The 25,990-nt window shown below is 39.2% G+C and overlaps 3 protein-coding genes across 5 annotated transcripts in view; 2 read left to right on the top strand and 1 right to left on the bottom strand.

The window, feature by feature from the left end:
• The first annotated feature begins 162 nt into the window (after positions 1-162).
• On the top strand, positions 163-10,207 carry dmtf1 (cyclin D binding myb-like transcription factor 1). 2 transcript variants are annotated; one of them, XM_032589824.1, is made up of 17 exons: positions 163-320; positions 1,389-1,507; positions 2,382-2,465; positions 4,045-4,130; positions 4,216-4,312; positions 4,502-4,578; positions 5,491-5,648; positions 5,724-5,756; positions 6,734-6,843; positions 6,922-7,150; positions 7,223-7,374; positions 7,809-7,997; positions 8,083-8,156; positions 9,113-9,271; positions 9,364-9,534; positions 9,697-9,778; positions 9,855-10,207. In XM_032589824.1, exons 1-17 carry the CDS (start codon positions 178-180, stop codon positions 9,887-9,889), a joined length of 1,998 nt encoding a protein of 665 aa, XP_032445715.1. In that variant the 5' UTR covers positions 163-177; the 3' UTR covers positions 9,890-10,207. The 2 variants fall into 2 exon arrangements, with proteins under 2 accessions (XP_032445715.1, XP_032445714.1); XM_032589823.1 differs by having other exon boundaries at positions 219-320; positions 1,386-1,507.
• Positions 10,208-10,950: 743 nt separating this feature from the next.
• tmem243b (transmembrane protein 243, mitochondrial b) lies at positions 10,951-14,373 on the bottom strand. The gene is made up of 4 exons (XM_032589294.1): positions 14,192-14,373; positions 14,051-14,101; positions 12,878-12,982; positions 10,951-12,363 (listed from the first exon to the last, which is right to left on the bottom strand). The coding sequence occupies exons 1-4, from the start codon at positions 14,267-14,269 to the stop codon at positions 12,244-12,246; spliced, it is 354 nt and encodes a 117-aa protein (XP_032445185.1). The 5' UTR covers positions 14,270-14,373; the 3' UTR covers positions 10,951-12,243.
• Positions 14,274-25,990, top strand: part of dclre1c (DNA cross-link repair 1C, PSO2 homolog (S. cerevisiae)) — a 19,236-nt gene continuing 7,519 nt past the window's right edge. The window contains exons 1-9 of one of the 2 annotated variants that reach the window (XM_032589292.1): positions 14,274-14,414; positions 20,345-20,660; positions 20,744-20,795; positions 21,799-21,883; positions 22,821-22,880; positions 22,961-23,016; positions 23,736-23,837; positions 23,970-24,042; positions 25,424-25,564. In XM_032589292.1, the coding sequence (XP_032445183.1) occupies positions 20,552-20,660; positions 20,744-20,795; positions 21,799-21,883; positions 22,821-22,880; positions 22,961-23,016; positions 23,736-23,837; positions 23,970-24,042; positions 25,424-25,564 (678 nt within the window). In that variant the 5' untranslated portion in view covers positions 14,274-14,414; positions 20,345-20,551. Of the gene's footprint in view, positions 14,415-20,344; positions 20,661-20,743; positions 20,796-21,798; positions 21,884-22,820; positions 22,895-22,960; positions 23,017-23,735; positions 23,838-23,969; positions 24,043-25,423; positions 25,565-25,990 lie in introns of both variants that reach the window. The other variant, XM_032589293.1, reaches the window with a different exon arrangement.

Here is a 25,990-nt window from a genome sequence, read left to right as displayed (position 1 = left end):
ATGGATGCAAAGCAGCACCAAAGAAAAAATTTAAAATAATTTCTTCCATACATCATAATGGGCAAAGATCATATCCTTGACTGCAACTTATTTCTGTCTGACTTCTTACTAGAGAAGAGTGGTGCAATTCAAGTACTTCAGGATTTTGTTTTTGTTTTTATCTCTTTTTTTCTCCAAATGAACAAAAGATTTATTATTTACCATTTTAAAATAGAATTAGGATCAAACCTGGCAACCCGTGGCCTCGGTGAGGCTCTCCTTCATCCTGGCACTTTACCTTCATCCTGGTACCTCGAAAGTCCCCGGACCAAAAACAGGAAGTAAGTAGCCAAATCAAAAGTAAAATTCACTTTCTCTTTGGTGGCCAGAGACCATCAGATGTGCAGGAGCGAAACCAAAGCATAAAAATCGTTTTAAAGCCTAAATCATAGCCAAAACCACACAGGCGCCACAAGCTAGAGCTTGTCGACAAAACATGGCGCCGCAGATTTTTATGTCGTCTTTCTTTTAGCTCGATGCTAATTGTTAGCTTCAGAGCAGCTGCAAAAAAACCGAGAAATCTTGGGTTTTCTTTGCAAGATTTCGAACGTCTTGAATATGACTCTGTTTCTATTTCTTGTTTTGTAGAAGTAAACAAGGCACATTGTGAATGCATAATTATATTTTTCTCAGCCTGACGGGGCCGCATTCCAAACCCCATATAAATAACATGTCATTGTATCCATTATTTTCTGATTCAGATATACTGTAAACATATTTTAGTGTAGTTTTCACATGAACTCAACTTTAAATTACGAAGTTTATAATTCGGCATGCATATTATATAATAATAAGGATTATTAATGGTAATTTATAATAAAATAATCCAGAAAAGTACTTGTTGACATAGTTTCAAGTTGAAAACGGTAGAGGGAGACAGAGAGTAAAGCTAAATTAATTCAACAATATTTTCTGTAAATGCGTGACTAGTTACCGGTTATTTTTCAATTATGTTGTATTCAGCTTTATTTATATTCATAAAACAAGAAAATAAGCTTACAAAGTCCCTTGTAGATGTTTGAGAGTTTACCCTAATACAGTGGCCACAGAAATGATGCAGTAACTGTAATTCAAACAATTTAACAATTCAAACATTTTTATAAAGGCTTTGTTTTAGCAATTGTGTCATCTTTTTCTTTTAATTTATGTTTTTAAAGTAGTTTGCCAGAATTTAGCTGATATTTGCAGAGTTGTTGTTTCCTCTTTGCACATAAAAAAGTTTTTTGTTCTTATTTCTTTGTTTTGTTTTGCTTGGACTATAATTAGCTGCATTATGTTCTGCTACAGTTGCACCCAGCTTTGTGTCAGGGAAGCAGCAGTTAGGTTGGTGTGTTTTGTGTCTCCAGCAGGTGCAGGATGAGCTCAGCAGCAGCAGAAGAAGAAGAAACAGCAGCATTAGAAAGCGGAAAGCCCGTCACTTTAACTCGTGACAGTGATGGCAGCATCATCCTGCACTGTCCTTCAAATGGTGGGTCAACAAGCAGACAACTCAGTAATGACTTTTCAGTGAACTTTTAAAATGTAGCAAAAAACAAAATGATTATTGTTTTTAGATGTGTTGAAGTCAACTAGGCCATGCAAAGTGTGATTTTATCAGATGTCAATGCTACATATGGCAGAAAAAAAAGCAAGATTTAGAAAAATGTACAAATATTTTCAGTGGTGGCTGCAAAAGTTGGGAGAAAACACTGGCATTAGTTTGTTGCTCTACAGTAATTGAAAATATTTTATTAAAATGTTACCTTCTGTTGAGTATTCATGACCCAAAAGCTGTAAACACAATCACTATACTTTACCTTTTGAATTCTTCACCTAAAAATGAACCACTGTATGAAAAAACTTAAACTACATCTATAACTAATAAAAAAACTAAACTTAAACAGTATTTAATTAATAAAACTAGCAAACACATTCTAAAAACTAATTAAATCTATACGAATTAAACAAACAAAAAGTCACAACAAAATAAAGTTAACGTGTAATGAAACCCCGACGTGTCTCCATCCCCTCTTCATCACATCAGTTCTTTCTCATAAAAGCCAAAAACCACCACCAGTTTTTGCGCCAAAATTTAAGAATTTATTTTTTAATTTTGCCGTTTCCATAAACTATTTCTTCAGAAAATATCGATAGAAACACAGCTTGTGACTGCACTCGTTTCCTCACCTTTAAAATATTTGCTTTATCAAGGAAAGCAGAAGATTAACATGCAACCTGTAACCAAAACAGGATGCTTGTACTGCTGTAGCAAATTAAACTTCAATTCAAAAATACTTTATTGATCCCAAAGGGAAATTATGATGTATGATGTCTGACTGAGGTGTGAATGTGTTTTTCTGCAGACGAGGAACTGGAGCCTCTTCAAAAGAAGACTCGAGTTTCCACAGAGGAAAACCCGGACACGCCTCAGTTCTCTGTCATCACCAGTGAGATGTTTGTTTTTTCTGTCTCTGACTTTTATTTGTTTACATCTAAAGCAGGGGTCTCAAATTCAATTTACCCGGGGGCCGCTGGAGGTAGAGTCTGGGTGAGGCTGGGCCGCATTCACACACACGGCCTCCTCAGCCGAACCTTTCTGATTGCCTATTACCATATTTGGCCGTAGTCAGGCGCTGTAACAGCCGTAATTGTGTAGTGTCTCTTTAAGATACTCTAGTATTGCTAATGATGTCAGAAGTATGCGCCACGGTTTCTCTGTAGAGAGCGTGGGAGAAACGTGCTAGACGGACATGTTAGCTCCCTAACTTTTTAGTAATGTTACGGGTTGTTTGGACGCTGCTCAATTTTCATGTCTGATAATATAGCAGCCGTTAACCGGGCTTTGTAAGGTTGGTGAAGAGCGTATTTATTAAAGGACAACACTGGGGAATTCCCAGTACCAGTGTGGTTGTGAGTTTTTGACCGTCCTGACGAATCTGCCGCCTCCTCTCCTCCCTTAAACACAACCCAAGCGTTACAGCGCCTAACCTTAATTACGTTACACTGATCAGCAACTTCCGGGTCCAGACTGGATGCTGAAGCACGTGAAGCGGGAGCGGCCGCGGAAATTGCACATGTACCGCATGCAAATAATGACAAATAGAAAATGCAAATAGGCCCGGCCGATGTCCCGCCCCCGAGAGCAATATACTCCACCGTGATTGGTAAGTTCGTTCAGCTCCGCACACAACACTGAAAAGTGCCAATTATATCAAACTGGCGGGCCGCACTAACATTAAACTTTCATATTAAGACGGGGGCCACAAACTATATTCCCGAGGGCCGCAGTTGGCCCGCGGGCCGCGAGTTTGAGACCCCTGATCTAAAGGGACCAATTCAGGATCTCACTTTATATCACTCTGTGAACTGGAACAAACCAAGAACTGCTACTGACATCTTAGTTTATTTTGATAAACTAAGACGTGAATAAGTTTGTTCATGAGATAAGTCCAATAGTAACATCCTGTTGTTGATCGTGTGATTCGAAAATAGCGTTTCCACTGCAGTTTTGCAAAATAAAACAACTGCAATACGGCCAAAAATACTCCTCCTCATCCACCCTCCTAAACTATTTATCAAAAAATTGAGTTTTTTTTAAATTGCAGTGTTTCTTTTAAGCAAATTTATTTTCAAAATGTCAAATTGTGCACTGCAAATGTAGATAATGTGAATCAATAGTGTTGAGGAAAGAACAAAGACATTTTACTTTTTCATTTGGTTTGCCACCTCTGGTTCAACCATTTCTCCTTCTACTTGTATCTATTCTTGTTCACCATGTGACCACAAACAATACTGACACCTCATGGCTAAAACTGGTATTGACAGCTATACCATGACATCTTCTAGACTTTGAAGTACAACAATTTACACATTTGCAATAAATTGATATTAATTAAAGTAACAAGCTCATTAACTGTTCAGCCACTGGTAAAATAGACAAATACAACAAATATTTTAGATGTTTGAAAGTGGCACCACAAACTAAACCTGATGTGAAGGTTTTAAATTTCCTGTTTTCTCTGTTAGTGTCTGAAAACGATGAGAGCTTTGAGGTGACGATGACGGCCACAGCTGAAGGCGACCTGCCTGAGGACGGCGTCACTGAGATCGAGGTAGACGTGAAGCTGGAAATGGTGGAAGATGGTTCTGATTTCAACAGAGCAAGTCAAACAGAACCGTTATTGTCTATTTGTGCAGATTCTGCATGAGGACAAAGAGCAGAAGGCTGAGGTGTCACCAGTCAGTCAGGCCTGGTTCACCACTAAAGAGGACAAAGACACGCTGGCCAACAAAGGTCCAAACACCCACCGTTATTAATTCAAAACATTTAAGGTGTTTCCTCACCTGGGAGTCCGGTAGACTCTGTTCCATTGGGGATCAAAACTTAAACACTTGTTCATTTCCAGCTGCTGTGGTTCTCTTTCTCTGCTCTCAGTCAAATCAACCAAATACTTTTAGTTTAATAATGATTTCTGTCCTTCAGGTCACAGGTGGAAGCAGGGAATGTGGTCGAAGGAGGAGATCGACATCCTGATCAACAACATCGACCGATACATGAAGGTATGCCGTTGCCATGGCGATTATCATTTCAGGACCCGGCAGAAAGCTTTACATGTTTCCTGTTCACAAACATGTAAAGCTGTGGTGTCCAAATAAAAAAATCTTTATAAAAACATAAAATATTTCTGTAAATTTTTAAAAAAGCAGCATTTTGTTGCAGTAACGTAAACAGGTTTATGTTAAAATGTCTTTATAAACCATTATAGATCCAAATATAAAAGGCCTCACCTTTTTAAATGAAAAGTGTACTGTCCTCTCCTACTTTCTACATTAGTAATTATAGGAAAATAGCTAATAAAAGACAAAAACTTTGTGTTGTACCTAACAACTATAATTTTAAGAAGATCTAAAGGAGACCTATTCTGTAAAATTCAACTTTTTGCATGTTTTTATTCTTCCATTTGAGTCTCAGCTGCATCTAAAAACAGTCAAAACATTTAAAAAATACACTAGGTTGGTTTCTGGTAATAAACACATTTTCCACACACCGTACTGGTGTGTGGAAAATGTGCCACTGTGCCGTTACCTAGCAACCCAAGCAGAGTTCCGCCCGTTGCCTAGCAACCCAAGCAGAATTCCATCTGATACCTAGCCAGAGCCAAACTGAAATCTCATTATTTAAGAATGATTTTGTGCAAAATAATGTGATGAACATGTTTTGTATAGGCCATTGACCTATCCTAACCTGTTCAAGGAAGCAGAATAATTCACATTTAAGTTTCGCAGTGATAAATGTTACCCTAAAAAAATGACAGTGTCTATCTGAATGAAAAGTGCTGACGGTCCAAATTTCTATCGTTCTTGAGTTGAAGTTGGGGGCCATTTAAAATTATTCCAAGGGCCACAAATGGCCCCCGGACCTCACTTTGGACATCCCTGACGTAAAGAATCCTCTGTGCTGTGTTCTTTCAGCGCCGCGGCATCCAGGACCCGGCAGAAATCATCTTTGAGATGTCGAAAGAGGAGAGGAAGGATTTCTACCGCTCGGTGGCGCTGGGGCTGAACCGGCCGCTGTTTGCCGTCTACAGGAGAGTTTTACGGATGTATGACGACAGAAACCACGTCGGCAAGTGAGTTCAGGATCAGACGGCCGGAATCAGGCTGCGACCCAATCAGGAGAGCTAACTGGTCCTTCTCCTCTCCAGGTATACTCCAGAGGAGATAGAGAAACTGAAAACGTGAGTAAACCAGCATTTTATTACCCAATTATCAAAACAGATCAACAAAATGAGTTGCAACAACTCAGGTTTAACTTTTTACAGATCTTTTTATTGTTTTTAAATTTCAAAACAAGTAACTGCAAGTAACACAGTAACTGCAATTAATCAAATTTTCAAATTTACTGATATTTTTTGATGCTCTCATGGAACAAGTGATTTAGAAAATAGCAAAAATAATATTTCTAATAATTATATCCGTTTTATTTTTTCACATATGACCAATGACTGAAATGTATTGTGACTATAAATACATTTTTAAAAATTAAAATAAAAGAAAAATTCTGTATAAATAATATGAAAAATCCTCCCACTAATCTCTACTGCTCCTAATATCAGTCCAAATACTTAAAAAAACAGCAGTCTTAACAAAAATAAGATTTCTGATCATTCAATCAGTTTTGTTTTTCTATTTACGATCAACGATTGTAAACCATAAATCAAAATTCACATCACAATAAGAATTTTTCATAATAAATGATAAATACTCTCAGTCACTGCTTCTGAAAACATGCAGCCGTTTTTACAAAAATAAAAATTCTAGTAATTCTCAGTGTTTTTTAGTCACAATCAATGACTGAAATATGTTGTTACGATAAATCAACGTTCTTATCACAATAAGAATTTTTTTACAATAAAGGAGAAACAATTCAACCAAAACACCCACTCATTGTTTTAGCTGCGTCTAAAAACAAAGCCATAAATAAACATGCAGCTGTTTTAGCAAAATGAACATTTATGATAATTCAATTTATTTAACTTTATTTACCATCAATGACTAAAATGCATTGGGAAAACAATAAATCAAAATTTTCATCATGATTCAAAATATTAACAATAAAACGATAAAGCGCTATTTTTGTTTTATTTTGCTGTTTCAGTAAAAACTGCTGCCATCTAGTGGCCGGAGGCTCGTTTACCAGTTTTTTTTTTTCCAGGTTGAGGGAAAAACACGGGAATGACTGGGCGACGATCGGAGCGGCTCTGGGTCGCAGCGCCTCTTCTGTTAAGGACCGCTGCCGTCTGATGAAGGAAACCTGCAACACGGGTCAGGATGACAAGAACCTTGCTGCTCCGGTTTCAGCTGCCTGCTATTGCTAATGCTAACACTAATGCTACACATCAGGTAAATGGAGCGAGGAGGAAGAGGGACGCCTGGCGGAGGTGGTGTATGAAATGGCAGGCGTGTCGCCTGGGTCAGCGGTCACGGCCGGGGTTTCCTGGGCGACGGTGGCGGATCGGGTTTGCACGCGCTCAGAGAAGCAGTGTCGGTCCAAGTGGCTGAACTACCTGAACTGGAAGCACAGCGGAGGAGCCGAGTGGACAAAGGAGGACGACCTGAACCTCCTGCGCAGGTCCGAGTTCGGCGCCGGGCAGCCGCGGGCTCTGAGGCTAAATGGTTTCAATTAACTTCCTGTTTCCTGTAGGATCTCGTTGGTGAAGGTGGAAGACGAGAACGACATCAAGTGGGAGGATCTGGCGTGGGGGTGGAGCAGCGTGCGCTCGCCTCAGTGGCTGCGCTCCAAATGGTGGAGCATCAAGAGACAAGTGGCCAACCACAAGGAGATCCCGTTCAGCGGTGAGCAGACTGCCTGAAAAAGTAACTTTATTACTGATTACTTCATAAAAAGTAACTACTCCTGGCTCTGATTGGTCCTTTCTAGTTATAGCTGGGAGAAGACAGAGAAGCTCAATATTTTTCACACATTATCTCATAGCAAGCAGACGCAACATGGCGACAGTTACAACAAATATGTAAAAAACATATTTTTAATAAGTTACGTACTGCAGCTTTAATCATCAGGATAATCAATCACTGGAATAACTTTTAGCTGCGGCTCTACTGTGTTTATAACTATGAGTTTGTGTAGATCAGAGGAAATCCTCTGTAAATTCAAACTTGACGTCTCAGTTTTTGTTTTGTTGAATAATCGTTCCACCTGAAGACAGATTGGTCCTAAAAATGGCTCCTAGCTCAGATTTACTGATGCAGCTTTGCGTTTGCGGTGCCAGTCCTCCTGAAGGGCCTGGAGGAGCTGATGACATCATCACAGACTGCGTCCCTCCCCGGCAGCCCCTCCTCTTCCTCGCTCCAGATCCGCCTGGCCCGGCTGGACGACAGCAGCGGCTGCAGTCCCGTCTCCGGCCCACTGGCGGCGCTGCAGATCCCGGTCCAGATCCCGCTGCAGATCACTCACCTGGGTGAGAGCCGGCGACCTTCTGGCGACCTGACTCAGCCGGTTATGTGACGAGCCGTTCCTCCTGCTCACCGTGTGTCTGTTTGCAGCTTCAGATGCGGCTGCAGACGGAGACGCCATCACTCTGAACTCAGGAGCGCTGCAGACCTTCGAGATCCTGCCGGTGAGTTTGACCCAGCAGGACACCGTAGTTTTAATTTTAACCCATAAAGCTGCATCTAAAATTAAGAGGTGACCTATTAAGCTCTCTTAGGATGGTTCTATGGCCTATTCAAAACACCTTCAACACTTTTTTGCAAAAATCATTGTTAGATAATGAGTTGCTTTAGGGGGTCCTGTCACTTTAAATCCAAATAAGCTGCTGCCAGCCACAACCCCCAGCTCAACGTTTACACTCATGCATTAAAATAGCTGCAAAATTATATAACCATACATCTTTGAAAAGCATTAGTGGAGCCTCCTGTACGATCAACAAGAATGCAGCAAGTAGCTTCTGGATGGTAAGTCAACAACAAAACACCAGCAGCCATTTACTGCAGTAAAACCAGCCGACCAAACGAGCTGGAGATCATTTTGGATTGCTAGGTAAGGAGGTGGAACTCTTCTGGGGTTGCTAGGTAACGGGCTAGGCTCAAAAACTACTCCCTTCACAGTTTCTGTTTTGAAAAGAGTTTTATTGTCAAATTTACTTCCCTGACATGTTTGGTACACTAGACATGGCTTTTCTAGTAAAAAATGAAATAAATAAAAACTTACGGCCCATACTAAGAGAAAAGGAGAAAAAAAACGGGAATAAAGTTGTAATAAAGCAAGAATAAAAACGGAATATTGCAAGAAAAACATCGTACAATTATGAGAGCCATTCTTATAATATTCTGACTTTTTTTCTTGTAATATTATGACTCTATTCTCGTACTATTTCAATTTTATTCTCATAATATTACAACTTTATTCTAGTACGACTTTAATCTGGAAATTTTATTGCAAGCAAAAAATAAAGTTGACAGAATAAATTGACTTTATTACGACTTTATTCTCATAATGCACCTTTAATTGTATTTTCTTAGCGTGGCGCTAACCCTCTTAAATCAGATAATTATTAGTTTGTTTTGTTTCCAGTCCTTCCAGCTGCAGCCAACCGGAACCCCCGGAACCTTCTACCTCCAGACGACGTCCAATCAGAGCCTTCCTCTCAGCCTGTCCAATAACGGCACAGTAACCCTGACGACAGGCTCCTCCCCCTCCTCCCAGGAGCACATCATCCTCCACAGCCTGTCGGTGGGTCTATCTCTCTCTCTCTTTCCTTTCTCTGTCCGTCCGTCCGTCCTTGTCATTTGTTTTTCGGCAGCCATCTTGTTTTTCCTCCGCAGACCGACGGCCTCTGCTCCGGAGATGGCGTCATCATCCAGACCGTCTCTGCTGACCCCGCCCCCTCGCCGGAAGGGCGGAGCCAGGACCTCAATGTGGCCGCACTCCTGGAGGAGTCAGAGGCGGTTGTAATGGAAACGCCTGAGGCAGGAAGTGAAGATTTCACAGAGAAGGTAAAAAAAAAAAAAACTTTGGGGAATGTAAACGGCTCAGGTTTGGGTTTCCAGAACTGGTCCAACAGTCTGAAGAATCTGAACCAGGTTCTAAAAATTTTGAAATAAAGAAAATAAATTAAACAACTGAATCCCTGACCTCATCCTCTAAATGTTGTCCAGGGTGCAGTGGTGCATCCTGGGATGCCGTCGGGAAGCGCCGTTCTCATCGCCTCTCCTCCCAACATCAGCAGCACCTTGACAGGTAACAGCAATGCACCACCGACCAAAACGCTCCTGACCAACTCCTGTAACCCTGCTGACCTCTTCGCTGCCCGCAGATCCCATCCTGGAGAACCAGGAAGGTTCTGACTGACCGGATCAGAACCGGAACCGGATCGGAGTCGAACTGTGAGTGGTTTTTATCGGGACGTTTTTAGACGAAGATCTCAGGGTATCCCTGCATGAAATGTGAAGGCAGCAGCGACCCGAACATGGCCTCTGGAACGAACCGAGCCAAACGGACTTTATTTATAAAATCATGCTTGTTGCCATGGCGATTTGCTAAGGACTAAAACTAGTTCAGTTTTCAGTTTTAACGTTATGGGAAATCAGACTTTATATTGATTAATTTTTACCGTCATTCAGTTTGTTTTTGAATTATTTCAACATAAAATGTTATTTCACAGCCAAACATGAAATAAAATCTGTTTTTATTCCATCCAGAAATATTCCCACCTTCACATGGAGGTCGAACCGTAAACTCCAAGTCAGGAAGGGAAAAGATTACACTCCGGCGTGTCACGGACATTTAGGCAGAAAAAAGAGTAAATCTGTAAGAAAAAACTATGAAATGTTTTATTTAATATCAGAAAATCTCTAGAAAAAACTCGGAAATCTTATTTCTAAAAAATGAAAACTTGCAAGACAAAATTCAAACATTTTGAAAGTAATCTCAGAATTTTTTTAGAAAAAAAAAGGTGGGAACTTTTTCTGCTTTCCAAAAGTTGACAATTTGCAAGAAAATAATCAAAATTTTTTAGATAAATTTCAGATTCTTTTTGTTTTTGAAAAAACATGAACATTTCTGAGCTCCAAAAGTTTAAAATGTTTGAAACTTTGCAAATGTAGAATTTTTTTTTATAAAATGTGAAATTAATCTCCAAATTTTTGAGTTTTTTCCTGCAAACTTTCAACATTTTGAGCTCAGAAATTTCCATGTTTTTTCAGAATATTTCAGAGACCAAACTCAGAAATATTTCATCTCACAAAAGAAAGAGACAATGTGGACAACAGGAAGTGAACCAGCATCTGAAAACTGGTGTCCAGTTATGCTTCCTTCCTTCCTTCACATCTTGAAAGAAACGTTTCGTATAAACATCTCTGAGGCGTTCAGGGAACGTCGGCATTTCCACCAACATTCAGTCAGACACAGAAGCCAGTTGACTGATTTTATTCAGGCTTTTACTTTATAAAATCACAATAAAACACATTAAAGTGACAAAATGGAGGGAAAACTGTGAATTTCTGTATGTTGAATCTAAAATCGACTTTCCTCTGATTTTATTTTCCAGTTTTAAGGAACAAACGTTCGTCTCTAGGCAGACTAATGAACGTAACGAGTCCAGCTCAGATTCAACACCAGCAGGATTAACGGAGCAGATTATTTCAGTTAGGGCTGGGCAATATGATACAGATTAAAATTTTACTTTTTCATACTGGATCAGATTTTGTGGTTTTTATTTAAATCCGTCTGAGTAATACGACCAGGCTACTAGAATATATTTAATTACAAGAATAAATTTGTATTATCAGAATAAAGACACAATTTTACCAGAAAAACCTAAATTATGAGAAAAACGTCAGGATCCGAAGTAACTAAGTCGGTTTTTGTAGATTTTTCTTTGAAATAAATGCAGTTGTTTCCATGACAGTTTTAAAGTCCTGATAATTAACTGATAATGTGTTAAAAGATTTGGTATTTCTATTTATTATTTAATAGACTTTATTCTGGTAATATTACAACTTTATTCCGTTATTATTGTGACTATTCTTATAGTAAAACAAGATGGCCGCCCTGGGTGTGCTGACATCACTCTGAATTATGGAGAGAATTGGTGGACAAAAATCCAGATTTTCCAAAATTAAAATCCTCATAAACCAAAATTTATCATTAATCGGATTTATTGCCCAGCTCTAATTTTATCAAACAACTTACAAGCATCTAGTAAATAAGCAGAAAAAGCTTCACTTGATCCCGATCTAAAGTGAAAAATCTCCCTGTTACGACTAGTAAACTAAAAGAAGCTTTGAATTCCTGACCGTAGAGTCTCCCCAGAACGCACCGTGGGATTTAATGTCCTTTTAATCCAAACTCGGAGGTTTCCAGTTTCAGCCTCGAATCGCCCTACAGGAAGCTAACCTCCTTAAACTGAAACATTTTTCAACTTCAATGTTCAACTTTCATTCTGTGGTTTTGAATCACTGTGACTCTCTGGCGCCCCCGGTGGAGGCTTAAATGTTTCAGATCTTTATTTCCAGAAACACAAGTTTGATCCTCGCTGGAGGGTCAGGATTCATTACGACTTAAACGATTCTGTTTGAGTTCTGCCGTCTGAACTCTGACCCCGGGAACTTTAACCCTCCGTGTTTTCGGTCCCGTCTCGGTCCACGTTGGACCTCCCTCTGTCAGACAACGCCATGATGTCCCCTCTTCCTCCTCCTCTTCCTCTACCTGACGTCGAAGAAGTAAAGGTTGGCACATAAACACAGCAGCAGGATGGTGGCCAGCATGTAGTAGATCAGCTTCCTGAATTTGGGCTCCAGGTCGCCCTGTCGGTACCAGAATATCTGCAGAAGAAGAAAACGTTTCACTTTAAACTTTCACCTAGAAACAGTAAATCTTTGTTTAATCCTTTTACAATCAGCAGTTTCTCTGGTTTTTTTGTCATTTTAAAAGCAGAAAAGTTTTAAATCCTCATCTAAAATGTTTGTTTTATTATGTTTGACCAAAATACTGATGGTTAAAATGTAAAAACAGTAACAGAGTAAAAGTATTAAAGTACATATTTTTAAATAACAACAAAGCAAAGATTTTTTTTTTTTTTTTTTTTTTTAAGTTACAACTTAAAAACTCAAACTTTTGCTGCCGGAGTTTCTTTACCATTTTGAGCGAAAATTAATTCAACAAAAATGTTTCCAGAATCTTCAAGAAACCTGAAAGATTTTTAGCAAAACTTTAAATTCAAGTTTGTCTGCTGGGAAGGAAAATGCAAAAGTTAGAGATGTGTTACAGCGATATTTCCATCTGTACATAGATTGCGTTAAAAAGCCACAGAGTATTTTAGATCAGTGTTTTAGTTACCAGCACGATGGTGGAGCCGCACGCCAGCAGGATGCAGACAGCGAAGAAGATGTTGAGCGGCCGCGGAGGCAACGAGGGGAAGACGAAGGAGCCGATCACGGTTACCTAGGAAACAAGAAGATCAGTCTTTAGTCTGAACGTTCACAGCGGCGATCGGCTCGATTGGTAGGTGAAAGTTGCAACATTTATTCCATCTGCAGTTGCTGTGGTTCTCTTTGACAAATCTAGCAACCCCTTTGAAAAATCTGTTCCCCTCCTGGCCTGTGGGGGCGCTGCACCAAGAACCACTGAAAGAAACAACATTAAAACCTCCAGATGGAAACAAAAATGTAGTGCCGTCAGATTTTAGCAGTTGTAGATTTCTCTTGTCTTTGACTAAAGACCAGGAGTCATTTCTCCTGCTAACGCTATGCTGGGTTGTGTTTACCCAGAATGCTCTGCGCTGAAGTCCACTTCCTGCTTTTGGTGCGGTCTCCGGTCCGCTTGGCAGTCCACTTTAATCCAACTCCGGTCCGTTTTTTTTTTTTTTAGAAAGTCCAGTTTGGTTGTTAAATGCTAAGCTAACTCTGGTCTGGCTACAAACCTTGGTCTGGGTGCGATTAAAAATTTTTTTGCTTTGGTTCGAATGCACGTGTGAACACCAAGTGGACCAGAGACTCCTCCAGAAGCAGGAGTCAGACTACTACGCAGGGCATTCTGGGTAAATACAACCAAAACAAATGTGTTAGCCTAGCACTAGCGGGAGAAATTACTCGCGGTCAAAACAGAAATCCTTCAAGCTCTAAAATCTGACCCCACTCAATTTTTTTTCTATTTGATGAAGAATTAAGTTGCAGACACTGAGTCTTCTGAAGACTCAGTGTCTTCAGAAGTTTTCATGTTGTTTCCTTCAGTGGTTCTTGTTACAGCGCCCCCACAGGCCAGGAAGGAAAGAGAACCACAGCAGCTGGAAATGGAACAAATGTTGCAACTACTGAGCTACCAGGTGCCAGGTACCAGCCTCAGACTTCAGCCATGAGAAGCTGCAGTCTGGCTATTAGAAACCCGACTCTGAACTAAAGATGCAGGTCATGAAGGGGTTCAAATATTTAGAAAACTCAGTAACTGAAAGCTTAACTTCAGTTCTGGCAATGGGAGGGGTTTGAAACTAAATGGATCAACAGCAGAACTCACCAGAACCACTACAGACGTGAAGCCTCCTACGACCATGTTGATGATCCGATCCTGCAGGAGAAAGTTCAACATGTGACTCCAGAACCAGCTGGAACCCAATACGGTAAAACCATTGAGTCTTGAGCTAACTGGAGTTTTTACCCGAGCCGACGTCTCTCCGAACAGAGGTCGGTTATCCAGGCCGCTGGTGCCGTAGGTCCGGGTTGAGAACTCGTCCATGGCTGCGGCAGAAACCCGATCACTCCCGTCTCAACAGCGCCGCCTCCTGGAAACGCTCAGCCACTGCGTAAAGCTCATCTCCAGCCCGGCGTCGGTGAATCGGTCAGAGCGAACGGCCGGGTAGACACATGGCGGAGGCTGGAAGGTAGGAGAGATGCAGAAACTCGTTTTTACCACAGATTGAAATATATCAAGTTAGGGACGGTTTTTATTCCTGAATGACGCAACAAACAACATGGCTTCCAGAACGAGAGGAGAAAAAATGAGACAAAACAAGAGAGAATGAGAATAACAATATGAGAGAGAAGATAAGCGAGAAAAAAATAGAAAAACAAGAAAATTGAGAGAACAAAAAACGAGAGAACGAGGAAAAAGAACTAAAAATATGGAGAACAAAGAACGAGACAATGAGAAAAAACAGAAAAAATTTGAGAAAAATTAGAGAAGATAAAAAAACAATAGAACGAGAGAAACTAGAATGACAAAAACGGAAGAAAAAAAACGAGGTAATGAGAATGAAAGCATGAGTGAAAGTGAGTAAATAAGGACACAAAGAAAGAGACAATACAAAAAGAAAGGAAAAAGAGGATAAGGAAGAAAACAGGAAGGAAAGGTTTTAAGGACGAAAATTCAACTAAAACATGAAATGTAGTTTTAACTCATTTAAGGTTTTAAAGAGTTGTTGATGCTGATGGTAGGAAGGCTCTCCTGTAGCAGTCTGTATTACATCAACTGTCTGAAGAAGCTTCTGACTGAAAACTATGCTGCTGACTGTGTAATGTTCCTGATTTTATGAATCTGTGACTGAAGTCAGAAGAGGGAAAATTAAATCAGAATGAACAGAGTAAATTCTGCTGGTTCTGTTTTGGGGAGGAAGGACGGACGGTGGTTCCCTCGTGGTGCCGGGTCACGTCCAGCCCACAGCTGAACTGATTTAACTGAACCTTTTACTTCCTCTCATTTTCAGCTGTGATAACAAACCATGACCAAAAGAGGAAGCTCAAACCAGAGCCACTTTCTTCACACCGAGTTTCCTTTTCTGGTCTTTTATGTAAAATCTCAACAGGAAAGTGTGAATACTTTCCCAGGGAGTGGATACTTTCCCAGGGAGTGGATACTTTCCCAGGGAGTGAATACTTTCCCAGAGTCCAGATCGGTTGCATGATGAGGTACTGGATATGCAAACTAACTGATAAGGTCAGCATTGAAGTTTTTCTGGTTCTTCTGAAACGTTGATGAACTAGTTCTTGTTTCTGCCGTTGGTTTTGGTGAACTTTGAACATGAACGCTTTCAGTTCAGAGATGAATTGATTGTTTGAGAGAAAATATCATCTCTGTCTGATGAAGCTGTGTCTGAATCATCGGTCAGTTCTGTCTTCTTTGGGGGGTTTTTTTTTAAGGGTTTTCAAAGCAAAACCCAAATATGGGCGGAGCTATGATACCAAAAGAGGGCGTGGCCAAGTGTGGAAGGGATTAAGTGGACCAGTAGGAAAAACTGACCTGCAGTAGCCACCTTTCAACTTAAAGATGGCAGCACTGAAGAGGTTTAGACAAAAATATTGCAGAATTAAACAAATTATTTCACAGAAACTTAAACACAAAATATTACAAAGTATTTTTTGGTCTAGTTTCTAGTGGCAATATTGTAGTACACTTGAAATAAAAAAAAAACTAACTTTTACATCACTTTTAGCAAGATATAGGATTTATTTAAAGTACATAATTCCTTAATATTGATGTCTTGTGATAAGTTAATCTGCCAGTGAAATTAATACTTTTTTAAATCAATACTATGGAATTATAGGCTTTTACAAACATATATCTTGCTTAAAAGTTACTTGTAAGTTAATTTAGATCTACTAAGATATTTGCATTAAAAACTATACTAAAAATACGTTGTGATTTTGTGTTTTTGCAGTGTAAGGACCAATTTAGACATTTTACCTTCCAATAAATAAGTAATTTGTGGCTTAGTTTCACCTTAAGTCATTGACAATAAATAATTTCCAACATGTTAAAATGAGCAGCGAACAGTTTGTAACCCAGAAAAAACGAAAAGCTGTTACTTTCTGGAATAACTTTTATTTCTCAGGGAACCAGCAGGAAAATTCATTGTTTTGACTATTTAAAATACAAATAAGTTTATGGTTTCCTTCCCTTTCTAGCAGGTTTTAATCATGTAAACCATCATATTTCCGAAACGGCACATAGAGGAGATTTCAGTTTTGATTTCAAAGAACCTCCCTACTTCCTGTTTCTGTCAGCACACCTGGCGCCGCCGGCCTAAATTTAGACAAAACAAGCTAAAACGAAACATTTCACATTCTGCTCAGAGCAGAAATGATAAAAAGGGAAACAAAAGGAGGAGTGAGGAGAAAAGTCACGCAGCTGCGTTCATTTCCTCCTGTTCTGGCTGAGAAGACGGGGAAACGGAAAAACGCCTCTGCAGAGCAAAAAAAAAAACACCAGAGAGAGAAAACAAGAGGCTCATTATAAACTGGAATAAACCTGGCCTAAAGCTACATTCCTGCACCGCCTTGTGATTCACTAGGCTTCTTAAAATGAGCCCACAATGAAACATTTCACACAAAATGAGCCAACATGTCAGTAAAACAGAAAAAAATTCAATTAAATTCACAAAATTGGAGCTAATTTAGACAACAATACACCATCAGAGTAGATAATAACTTATTATTATTTAAGGAGCTGAAATTATCAAATTAATTTAGATTTTCAATAATTTACCAAGTCTGAAAGTAAGAATGCACCAATATTCTGCAGATTCATTCAAAGAGGAAATAAATTTTAAAAAATAATAATTAGAAAAGAAAAAATTATTTTACTTTCAAACTGTTTTTATGATGCGTAACCATGGCAACGACCTATTATTTTTATAGCTGATGAATGCAGAGAGGGGAGGAGGAAGATGACCACACTCCAGTCTGGTAGGTGGCGGTAAATGCACCTTAAGTTGGATGCCAGCCGCCAATAAAAAACAAAAGAAGAAGAAGAAGAAGGGGAGGAGGAAGTTCAAACTATCTCTTCAAGGATTTTATCCCCTACTCCAGCATCTTTCTAATCAAATGGCCAGACGAATTTAAAGAGGAGCGGCAAAAGCAGATTAGGTGGATGAGCAGAGATTGCCATGTTATGGTGGAATATCCCAGATTTTGAGCCTTAGCACGTCATGTTGGACACACATCAACATTCTTCAGTCAGAGGCCTCTTCAGATATGCTGCAAGACTGACTGCTACTGCTTGCATATCGTTCCTGTCCCCAGCATCACCAACTCTTTGTGGGTTGGAGCTAAGGTATTTCTGAATTAAACTTAAAATGTAATAACTCTGAAAATGTAGCATATTTACTAGCCTTTTTAGAGCCACTAAAACATATCATCCGTATCCAAACCCTGATTTAAAATGTTTATTTTTAAGGTTCTTCTCAGCAACACAGAAACTAATGAAACAAACTCAAGATGTTCAGTTTGGGAAGACGAACATATTTAAAAATAAATCACCCAATCAGTAAAGGTTGCCGTTTGATAAGAAATACAGATTTATGAAAATAAACATTTTAAGTGCTAGCTTGAATCAAACGGAGCTTATCTACTTAAATATACATTTTGTTTGTTTTAAAGTGTGCAATCCTCATTTACCCTATAGTAAGTGATTTTATCTTAAAGTTACGTCGAAAACATTACTTACTGATGTTAAACCAACAAAGAATTAAACCTACGGGAGCAGTAAAGTGTCCTGAGATTTACTCGCTACTGGCTAACTCACAGCAGGCAGAAGAAGCTAAGCTAACAGACCATCCGCTCGGAAAGAATCAAAACATTAAGCGGAAAATGAACCAAAACAAGCCGCAAACCTCTCGATTCCGACGGGTTTCACTCGCCTCACAGATCCCGAGTGGATCCGAGTGGAAACATGGTTTCACAGAAGGTCAGAGTTAAAGGGAATAAGCTCCGGTAGTTCCAGTTTTCAAGCTCCTTAAAGGTGACTTCACTTTAACTGTTGAGCCGACCGAGAGGGGTTCAGGGACGGAGGAGCGCTCCGGAAATCTCAGTTTCATTGCAATATGCTCCAGCCAAACAAATATGTTTGTTGAGTTATAATTATACTAAAAATAGTTCTTATTCATTAAATAATTATTTAATTATTGTTTAATTATTATTTTATTCTTCATAATCATTATTATAGCAACACTGATTATTAATTATTAGTATAATAAGTTATCAATAATGATTTTTTATTAAAATTATTGCAGTAATAATTGTTAATACTATTAATCACTACTAGTAATGATTCTTATTAATAATAATGGTCATTATAAATATTATTAATTCATAAGTTAATTGTTATATTAATAATAACTATACTTTGTAATTAAAAATGTTCATGAACTGAAGGACTAAATATAAAAACAGTCAAACCTACAAGCATAATTTCATTGTGTAGTATTTTTTATAGTCTTAAAATGAAAAGTTTGACAGATATTTTTGTTTTGTTCTGTTCTTATTGAATACTGTACAGTTGAACTCTTGTTTTTGTTGCAGAACCAGCTGAACTGTAGTTAAATCAGCTGATGGGATCAGTTGTCTTTGTACTTACAGTTAACTTTCTACATCAGGTGATAAATCCTTAGATGTGCATAATCTTCCCCCCTTTAAGTTACCATCACATGAGCAGAGTGTGACAGGCCCAGAGATTTATAACAGCAAAGAAAACACATCTTTAGTCCCGTATAGTCACGAGACAAGCGAACAGGCGTCACATTTCTCTGAAATATAGAAAAACAACCTTTGAGAAAACAAAAACTGCTCGGTTTTTATTTAACTTGTTGTTGTTCACCAGTTATGATGAACTGAAAATGAAACATTTTGCTCATTTAAGTGAGATGGTAGCTGTTTGAAGGGAAATAAAACTTTAATCAATCTTTTGCTGGATGTGAAGTTTTTCCGTTTCTTTAGCAGTTACGATGCTCCGCATCATTTACAAGCCGATGAGGAGCTCAGTGCGTCGGCGGAGGCGGAGATTGAGCTTCTTTTGTGTTTCAAATGAATGCCGTCAGCGGAGTGACTCGAGTGAAGGTTTTCTTTTTCTTTTGTTAATACTGTAATTAGTGAAAATCTTCCAGGAGATTGAGCTGAAAGCATGTAAAAAATAGGAGCTATTCAGCCACCCTGATGAAAAATAATCGTATAACTGTGATTTTCTAACTTGAACGTATCCACATGAAAGCAGAAGAAGAAGACTAACTCTGATAGTATCGGATTATTAGGCAATTATGATAGATTTTTTTTTAAATCAGAGTTGTTTTTTTTTAAACCAAAAGCTATAACATTTCAGAATTTTTTTTTTCAATATCTTAAAGAATATTTAAATCTATAAATAAAAACTTCCATATAAAACACAGAGAGTGTTTTTAGAGAGAAATAGGGTTCAAATTATTTAAAATTAATGTAAGCATTAAAATTTAAAAATATATATCAAAATGAAGAACAATTGTTCAAATAGTAATGGTACTGAAAAATACAGAAATATTATTTTATTTCTTTATTTGGTTTTTAAAATTGAATTTTGACTGCCTTTCAACAAAAACTGCTTTGATTGATTGTAATTTTGTAAGTAGCTGTTTAAAAATGACAAAGTAGTTTTTTGTATTGTAAAAGAAATATAAAAAGCAAAAAGAAAAGTTAACATTTGAAAGCTTCATTTGTTCTATTTTTTTTTCAAATTCATAAGTGTAATGAAAAATACTCTATTTTCAATGTTTTTTGTTTTACTTAAATCATTTTATTTAGGGAAGTGCTAAATCATCGCAACAACCAAAAGAAATCCTCCATAATTATACCAACATAATAAATAATATTTTAATTATTCAATAATTTAAGAATTGAACGTCCTTATCTGATGGTATTGATTTCAGCTTATTTTCTCACACTATATTGTTTTGTGTTATCATACTGTCTCTATTTTATGTGTTCTGCTGAACTTTTTGTTGTGAAGTGTGCGCTATTATTCTGTTTTTTAAACTTTAATGATGATTTTAATAATAATAATTTTTAAAAGTTGAAATTCACAATATGGCGGACACGCTGAGCGGCAGCAAAGGCGTCGATAGACCATTACGCCAGCAGATGGCGACATTCTGAAATCACTTCCTGGTGGAACGTAGAAGAAGAGCAGTTGAACTGGGCGGACAAACAAACAAACCGAGATGATAGCGTTGAAGCAGAACTAACTTGAGGCGGTGTGGATGAACGGTTCGGCTGAGAGATGAGTTCGTTCGCGGGTCGGATGAAGGAGTATCCCACCGTGTCTTTGGACCGGTTCGACAGGGAGAACCTGCACGCGCAGGCTTATTTCCTTTCTCACTGTCACAAAGGTGATTAAACCGGAGAATATTTTAGCTATTTTCGGCTCTGTCGCGCAAACTCTTGTGACTTTTTGGTTTCTTCTGCGTTTCAGACCACATGAAAGGACTGAAAGGACCTCTGCTGAAGAGAAAACTGCAGTTCAGGTGAGCACATCTTACCTGTCGTTTGGTTAAATATGACGAAATCAAATTATTTTTTCCTCTGTTGGTACATGGGAGCTATTATTAAAGGAAATTGAGTCTTTAAAAAAAAAGCTTTAACGTTGCAGTATGTAACTTTTATCAAAAACCTGTTTTCATATATTTGTTGAAACTGTAGTGACGATATAGTGTTAGACTATAAGTGAAAAATTAGCTCCCTGGCTTCTCCCAGTGCTAACTAGAAACAACCAATCAGAGCCGGGAGGCGGGTCTTAGCGCTGTCAATCACAATCTCAAAATGTGTAGGCTTGTCACAATAAAAAATTTTGCTTGATGATAAATTGTCCCAGAAGTTATAAAGATAAACGAAAACATTGTTGTTTTGAGACCATTGTTAAGGAAGATAATGGTAATGGCATAATCATGCAAGAAAACATTCTCAAAGATCAATGAACTTTAAATTTTAATGACCATTGAAAACTGGAACTGGGAGACATTTTAAATATCTGAAATAAATAAAAACGCCAAATAAAATTGACTTTGAAGTCACTGTAAACAAAATTGTCCTTCCTAAAAAGGGATTGTTGTGACCAACGCACCAAACTGAAGACTTTTGTCCCCCAGTTTTTGGAAAACGACAAATCGTTTTAATTTGTGATGTGATTAATTGATTTATTGGGACAGGCCTACTAGCAAAGCCTGTTGTGAATACTAAGACTAGATAGCATGGATAGCATGACGATGGATAAACTGTTTTCCTGCAGCGGTAAGTTGTTTCTCCGCCATTAGCACATTTAGCCATGTGTACATGAAGTTGATTGTCAACAATAAGACCCTTTTCTTGGCTCTGATTGGTTGTTTTTGCTGCATTTCTTCAGAGGAGTTCGATCTTTTCTCATATTATACCGTCACAACATGGTGATGGTTTTAAAAAATATGACAAAAAAACATATTAAAGTATTTAATGGAAGAGTAAATTCAACTTACTTCCTGTTTGTGTTTGTAGTCGAACCGTCAGACTTTACTGCTCCTTTGTGACCAAAGAGTTGCTGCTAAACAACCCAAAGTACGCCTTCTGGGAGGAATACGTAGTGAGTACTTCCCCCTCTGGTCTCAGGTCCAAACCAGTCACTGAGGCCATCCAGAGTTTCCCCCAGAAAGCCCTCTGCGGCAGGGGCAGTCATCCTGAGGCCTTCTGTGTTTTAGAGTTAAAAAATGTTTGAAGTTGACTGGAAATTTCAAAATTTCCTGTCAACTTTACAATTCTTCACAACAATTGACTATTTTGTGTTGGTCTGTTACATAAAATCCCAATATGATACAATTATGGTTGAAATGCTTAAAAGTGCATATAAACATTTTTCTTATAGGAAATACATAATACTAGTGACGTTCGTTTAGTAGTAAACAGATTTACCTTGAGTTAATGTTACATTTGCACTATGTGTTATTGGAAGACATTATTACCAATACATAAGCACCTACTATAAAGTCTTAAAAAAGGCAGACATAAATAAAAATAAAATGTAAATAAATATAATTCTTTTGAAAGTTAACTGTTTCATTCTAATGAAGTTTTTTGTCATTTTGCTGTTTCACCAAAGAGACTCTTTAACCTTCTTTAACAGTGAAAACAGTGACAGTTTTTGCTGTCACTGTTATCAGAGTTGGGTAGTAACTAGTTACATTTACTCAATTAAATGTACTTTAGTAACTTTTTTTTGAAAAATTTACTTTTATGAGTATTTTTACTGCACTGTACTTTTTACTTTTACTTGAGTAATTTTATTCTGAAGTATCTGCTCTTACTTGAGTAATTTCTTGGACGGCTACCTTTTACTTTTTACTTGAGTAAAAATATGTAGTAGTAGTGCTACTCTTACTTGACTATAATTTTTGGGAACTCTACCGTCCCCTATGTATAATAAGTAAACAAACTCAGCCTGGCGGGGTGCGTGTTAAGCCTGGTGACCTGCCAGACTTAAAATACACTTTGGGAATCCGCGCTGAGTTTGGTTTCCATCGCAGGTTCCTCTGGAGCTGGAGAGCCCCACTCAGATTTCCCTGGTGGACGAAGCATCCGGAGAGGTCGGTGTGTTCAGGTCCGAAGCTGCAGTCCGAGGTTTTCAGCTTTTGTTTCTAACTTTGGGTTTCTGTTTGTGGGATAGAAAGAAGAGATTGTGGTGACGCTGCTTCCTGCAGGTCACTGTCCTGGATCCGTCATGTGAGTGACGTCTAGTTTTGTGGCTTAGCAAAGATTTCCTCTAAAAACATTCAAGTTGTGGACAGAAATGTAGTGAAAAACAGCTAAAACTCCAAAGAACTGCTGATCCAGATCACTTGTAAGTGGAGTAAAAGAATGCGTTCAGTCTGAGAATCAGTTCATCACCAGGAGTGTGGAGTGGGAATCTGCTTGGAGGCAGGAATCAGTTCGTTCAGTGTTAAAAACAAGGAATCTGCTGGTTATTAGGAATCATTTAAAGAATCTGTTTAGAGATCTGACTGAACGAGCAGATTCCTAATCCCGAACAGGTCCCTCCCCACCGCTTTGATCAGATCTCTGATCGGATTCTTTAAATGATTCCTAGTAATCATCAGATTCCTGGTTCTTAGCGCTGAAGCAAAGGGGGAGGGACCCGTTTGGGGTTAGGAATCTGTTCATTCAGTGTTGGAAACAAAGAATCTGTTCATCTTCCATGTGTGAGAAGTTTAAATGTTGGGAATCAGTTCACCAGAGTGTTCAGATTCAGAAGTCTATTGAACACTAAGTCATGAATCGGTTCAGAGTCCGGAATTTGTTTGATCACAAAGGAAACAAAAGCAGTTGGATTAAGAAATCGTTGAGATCTGACCAGTTAATAGGTCTACAGGAAGTGGCAGTGATGTATTTCCTGTTTCATCACAGATATCCTGTACATGTCTGCCTGTACCTCGTGTTCCCAGGTTCCTGTTTGAGGGTTGCCATGGAAACGTGTTGTACACAGGGGACTTCCGGCTGGCGGTCGGAGACGCGTCCAGGATGGAGCATCTGCACTCCGGCAGCAGGTGAAGCCAAGACAGGTTTCAAACTTCTGGCTTGTGGGCTGGAAGTGGCCTGTGCACTCCCTACTTCCAGACCTCGACTTCATGTGGTTCTGCCTGGGTCTGGATCTTGACCGTCCGCTCCATGTCCCTCAGGGTCAAAGACATACAGAGTGTTTATCTGGACTCCACGTTCTACGACCCGCGCTTCTACCAGATCCCCAGCAGGGTGAGTCATTTTACTTTGCTGCAGCTAATGATGCTAAGTCACTAAATGCTGGAGGTTCTGTTTAGCATGCTAATGATGTAGGTTGCCGTGGATACCAGCGTTTCTCTAAATAGAGCAGAATACGGGCTGGTCTATGGACCTTACCAGAGGGGCCGCTTTTCATTGGCTGATGCCCATTCTACGTGGCCGTCTCACAAACACACTTAGCTTCCCGTTAGCTAAGTCCAGCATAATAGCAGAACTGATACAACTTCTACACCTTGAAGCCTGTCTGCTACACAGTCTTACGTTAGCTAAACAGATCAATATGCAATGTGTCTGTATCTGACATACACTAAAGATTTTATTTTAGCAGAAAAGGCTTTGGACTAAACTGTTACTCTGTTAGCCACGTTAGCACCAAGTACAGCTAGTCAGTCAACCATCGCTGTGTTCAGGGAAGCGTTGATTAATAATCGAGAAATAAATATCAAGCCTGGAAACTTGATATCGTAACGGACTGAATGTTATGTTTTTAACTAATCTTTGCTCATCTTGCGGGGCGCAGGCGGTTGCCACGGTAACAGGTGTGCTTAAACTACAAAGAGAGAGAGAGAGTAAAAAGGTAGGAGTGGTTTTGAGTTGATCACCTGTTCAGGTTATTTTACCTTTGTTTCCCTTTGCTGTGGCTCATTACAGCCGCTGTAGTTTCTAAATGTTGGACTAATTACCTCGTTCGTTTGTGAGTTTACGTCATTCACAACAAACATCAAATAGAACAAATATATTTCATAAAATTTTAACAAACAAATGGCTTCTACCGCGGTAATTATGTGAAATTAAATTAATTATATCCCAGCTTCAGAAGATTTGCCTTTACCTTTACAGAGCTCTTTGGTTCCTCCTATCAGTCTGTAGCTTCTCATATTGAGGTCAAAGTTCAGATCTACCATAACTGACTGACACCTGCTGGCCTCAGGTTTGCAACCAGCTTGTGACTGAGAAACCAGTAACCTGCTCCCAGATGATGACATGAACTTGTTAGTTCCTCTGTCCATTTAGCAGCTGATATATTGTGAAAATCCGGTAGAAATGATGCACTAATCAGTCATGTTTACATAGAAACAAAGCGCCGCGAGGTTTTGTTTGTGAGACTTGTGGTCACGTGGGTCGATTGTGGGCGGAGCTTGGTAAGGTCCATTCAGCCTACAATCCGTGAGGTTCTGTGTCGCATGCTTACAATGCTAAGCGTTTGAGGTTTTGTTTTTATGCTAATGTTGCTAGACGCTGAATATTCTGTTTAGCATGCTATCATTGCTAAGTGCTGAAGGCTCTATTTTAATGCTAACAATGCTAAGTGTTTGAGTGTTTTGAGGTTTATTTTTGCTTCCTGTGTTGGCAGGAAGTGTGTCTGAAAGGGATTTCGGAGCTGATCGGAAGCTGGATCGGCCAGAGTCCGTATCACGTGGTGTGGCTGAACTGTAAGGCCGCGTACGGATACGAGTACCTGTTCACCAACCTGGGAGACGAGTTCGGCATTCAGGTGAGCCGCGCAGGGATGTTTCCTCACGCAGGAAAAACGTTTATCCTGTTGGGTCAGAGTCCTTCCTGCCACCTCGGAACCTGTTTGTTTCCATAGAAACGGTCAGAGACTGGAAACACGATGAGTTTTCCTGATTCTTTTTCATGACAGAAATCTGGAATCATAAAGGACAAAATTTTCTGGTGGATAAAGATTCACAAAAGCGTCATCCATCCATCTTTAGTCCATTCGTTTGGTCATCCATCCATCCATCCATCCATCCATCCATCCATCCATCCATCCACCCACCCATCCACCCATCCATCCATCCACTCACCCACCCACCCATCCACCCACCCACCCATCCATCCATCCATCCATCCATCCATCCATCCATCCATCCATCCATCCACCCACCCATCCACCCATCCATCCATCCAGCCATCC

This window comes from Xiphophorus hellerii, chromosome 17 (genome assembly GCF_003331165.1).
Source record: "Xiphophorus hellerii strain 12219 chromosome 17, Xiphophorus_hellerii-4.1, whole genome shotgun sequence".
NCBI classification, from domain to species: domain Eukaryota; kingdom Metazoa; phylum Chordata; class Actinopteri; order Cyprinodontiformes; family Poeciliidae; genus Xiphophorus; species Xiphophorus hellerii.
The sequence above is the reverse complement of the archived record's forward strand: the minus strand, read 5'-3'. Positions and strand labels throughout refer to the sequence as shown.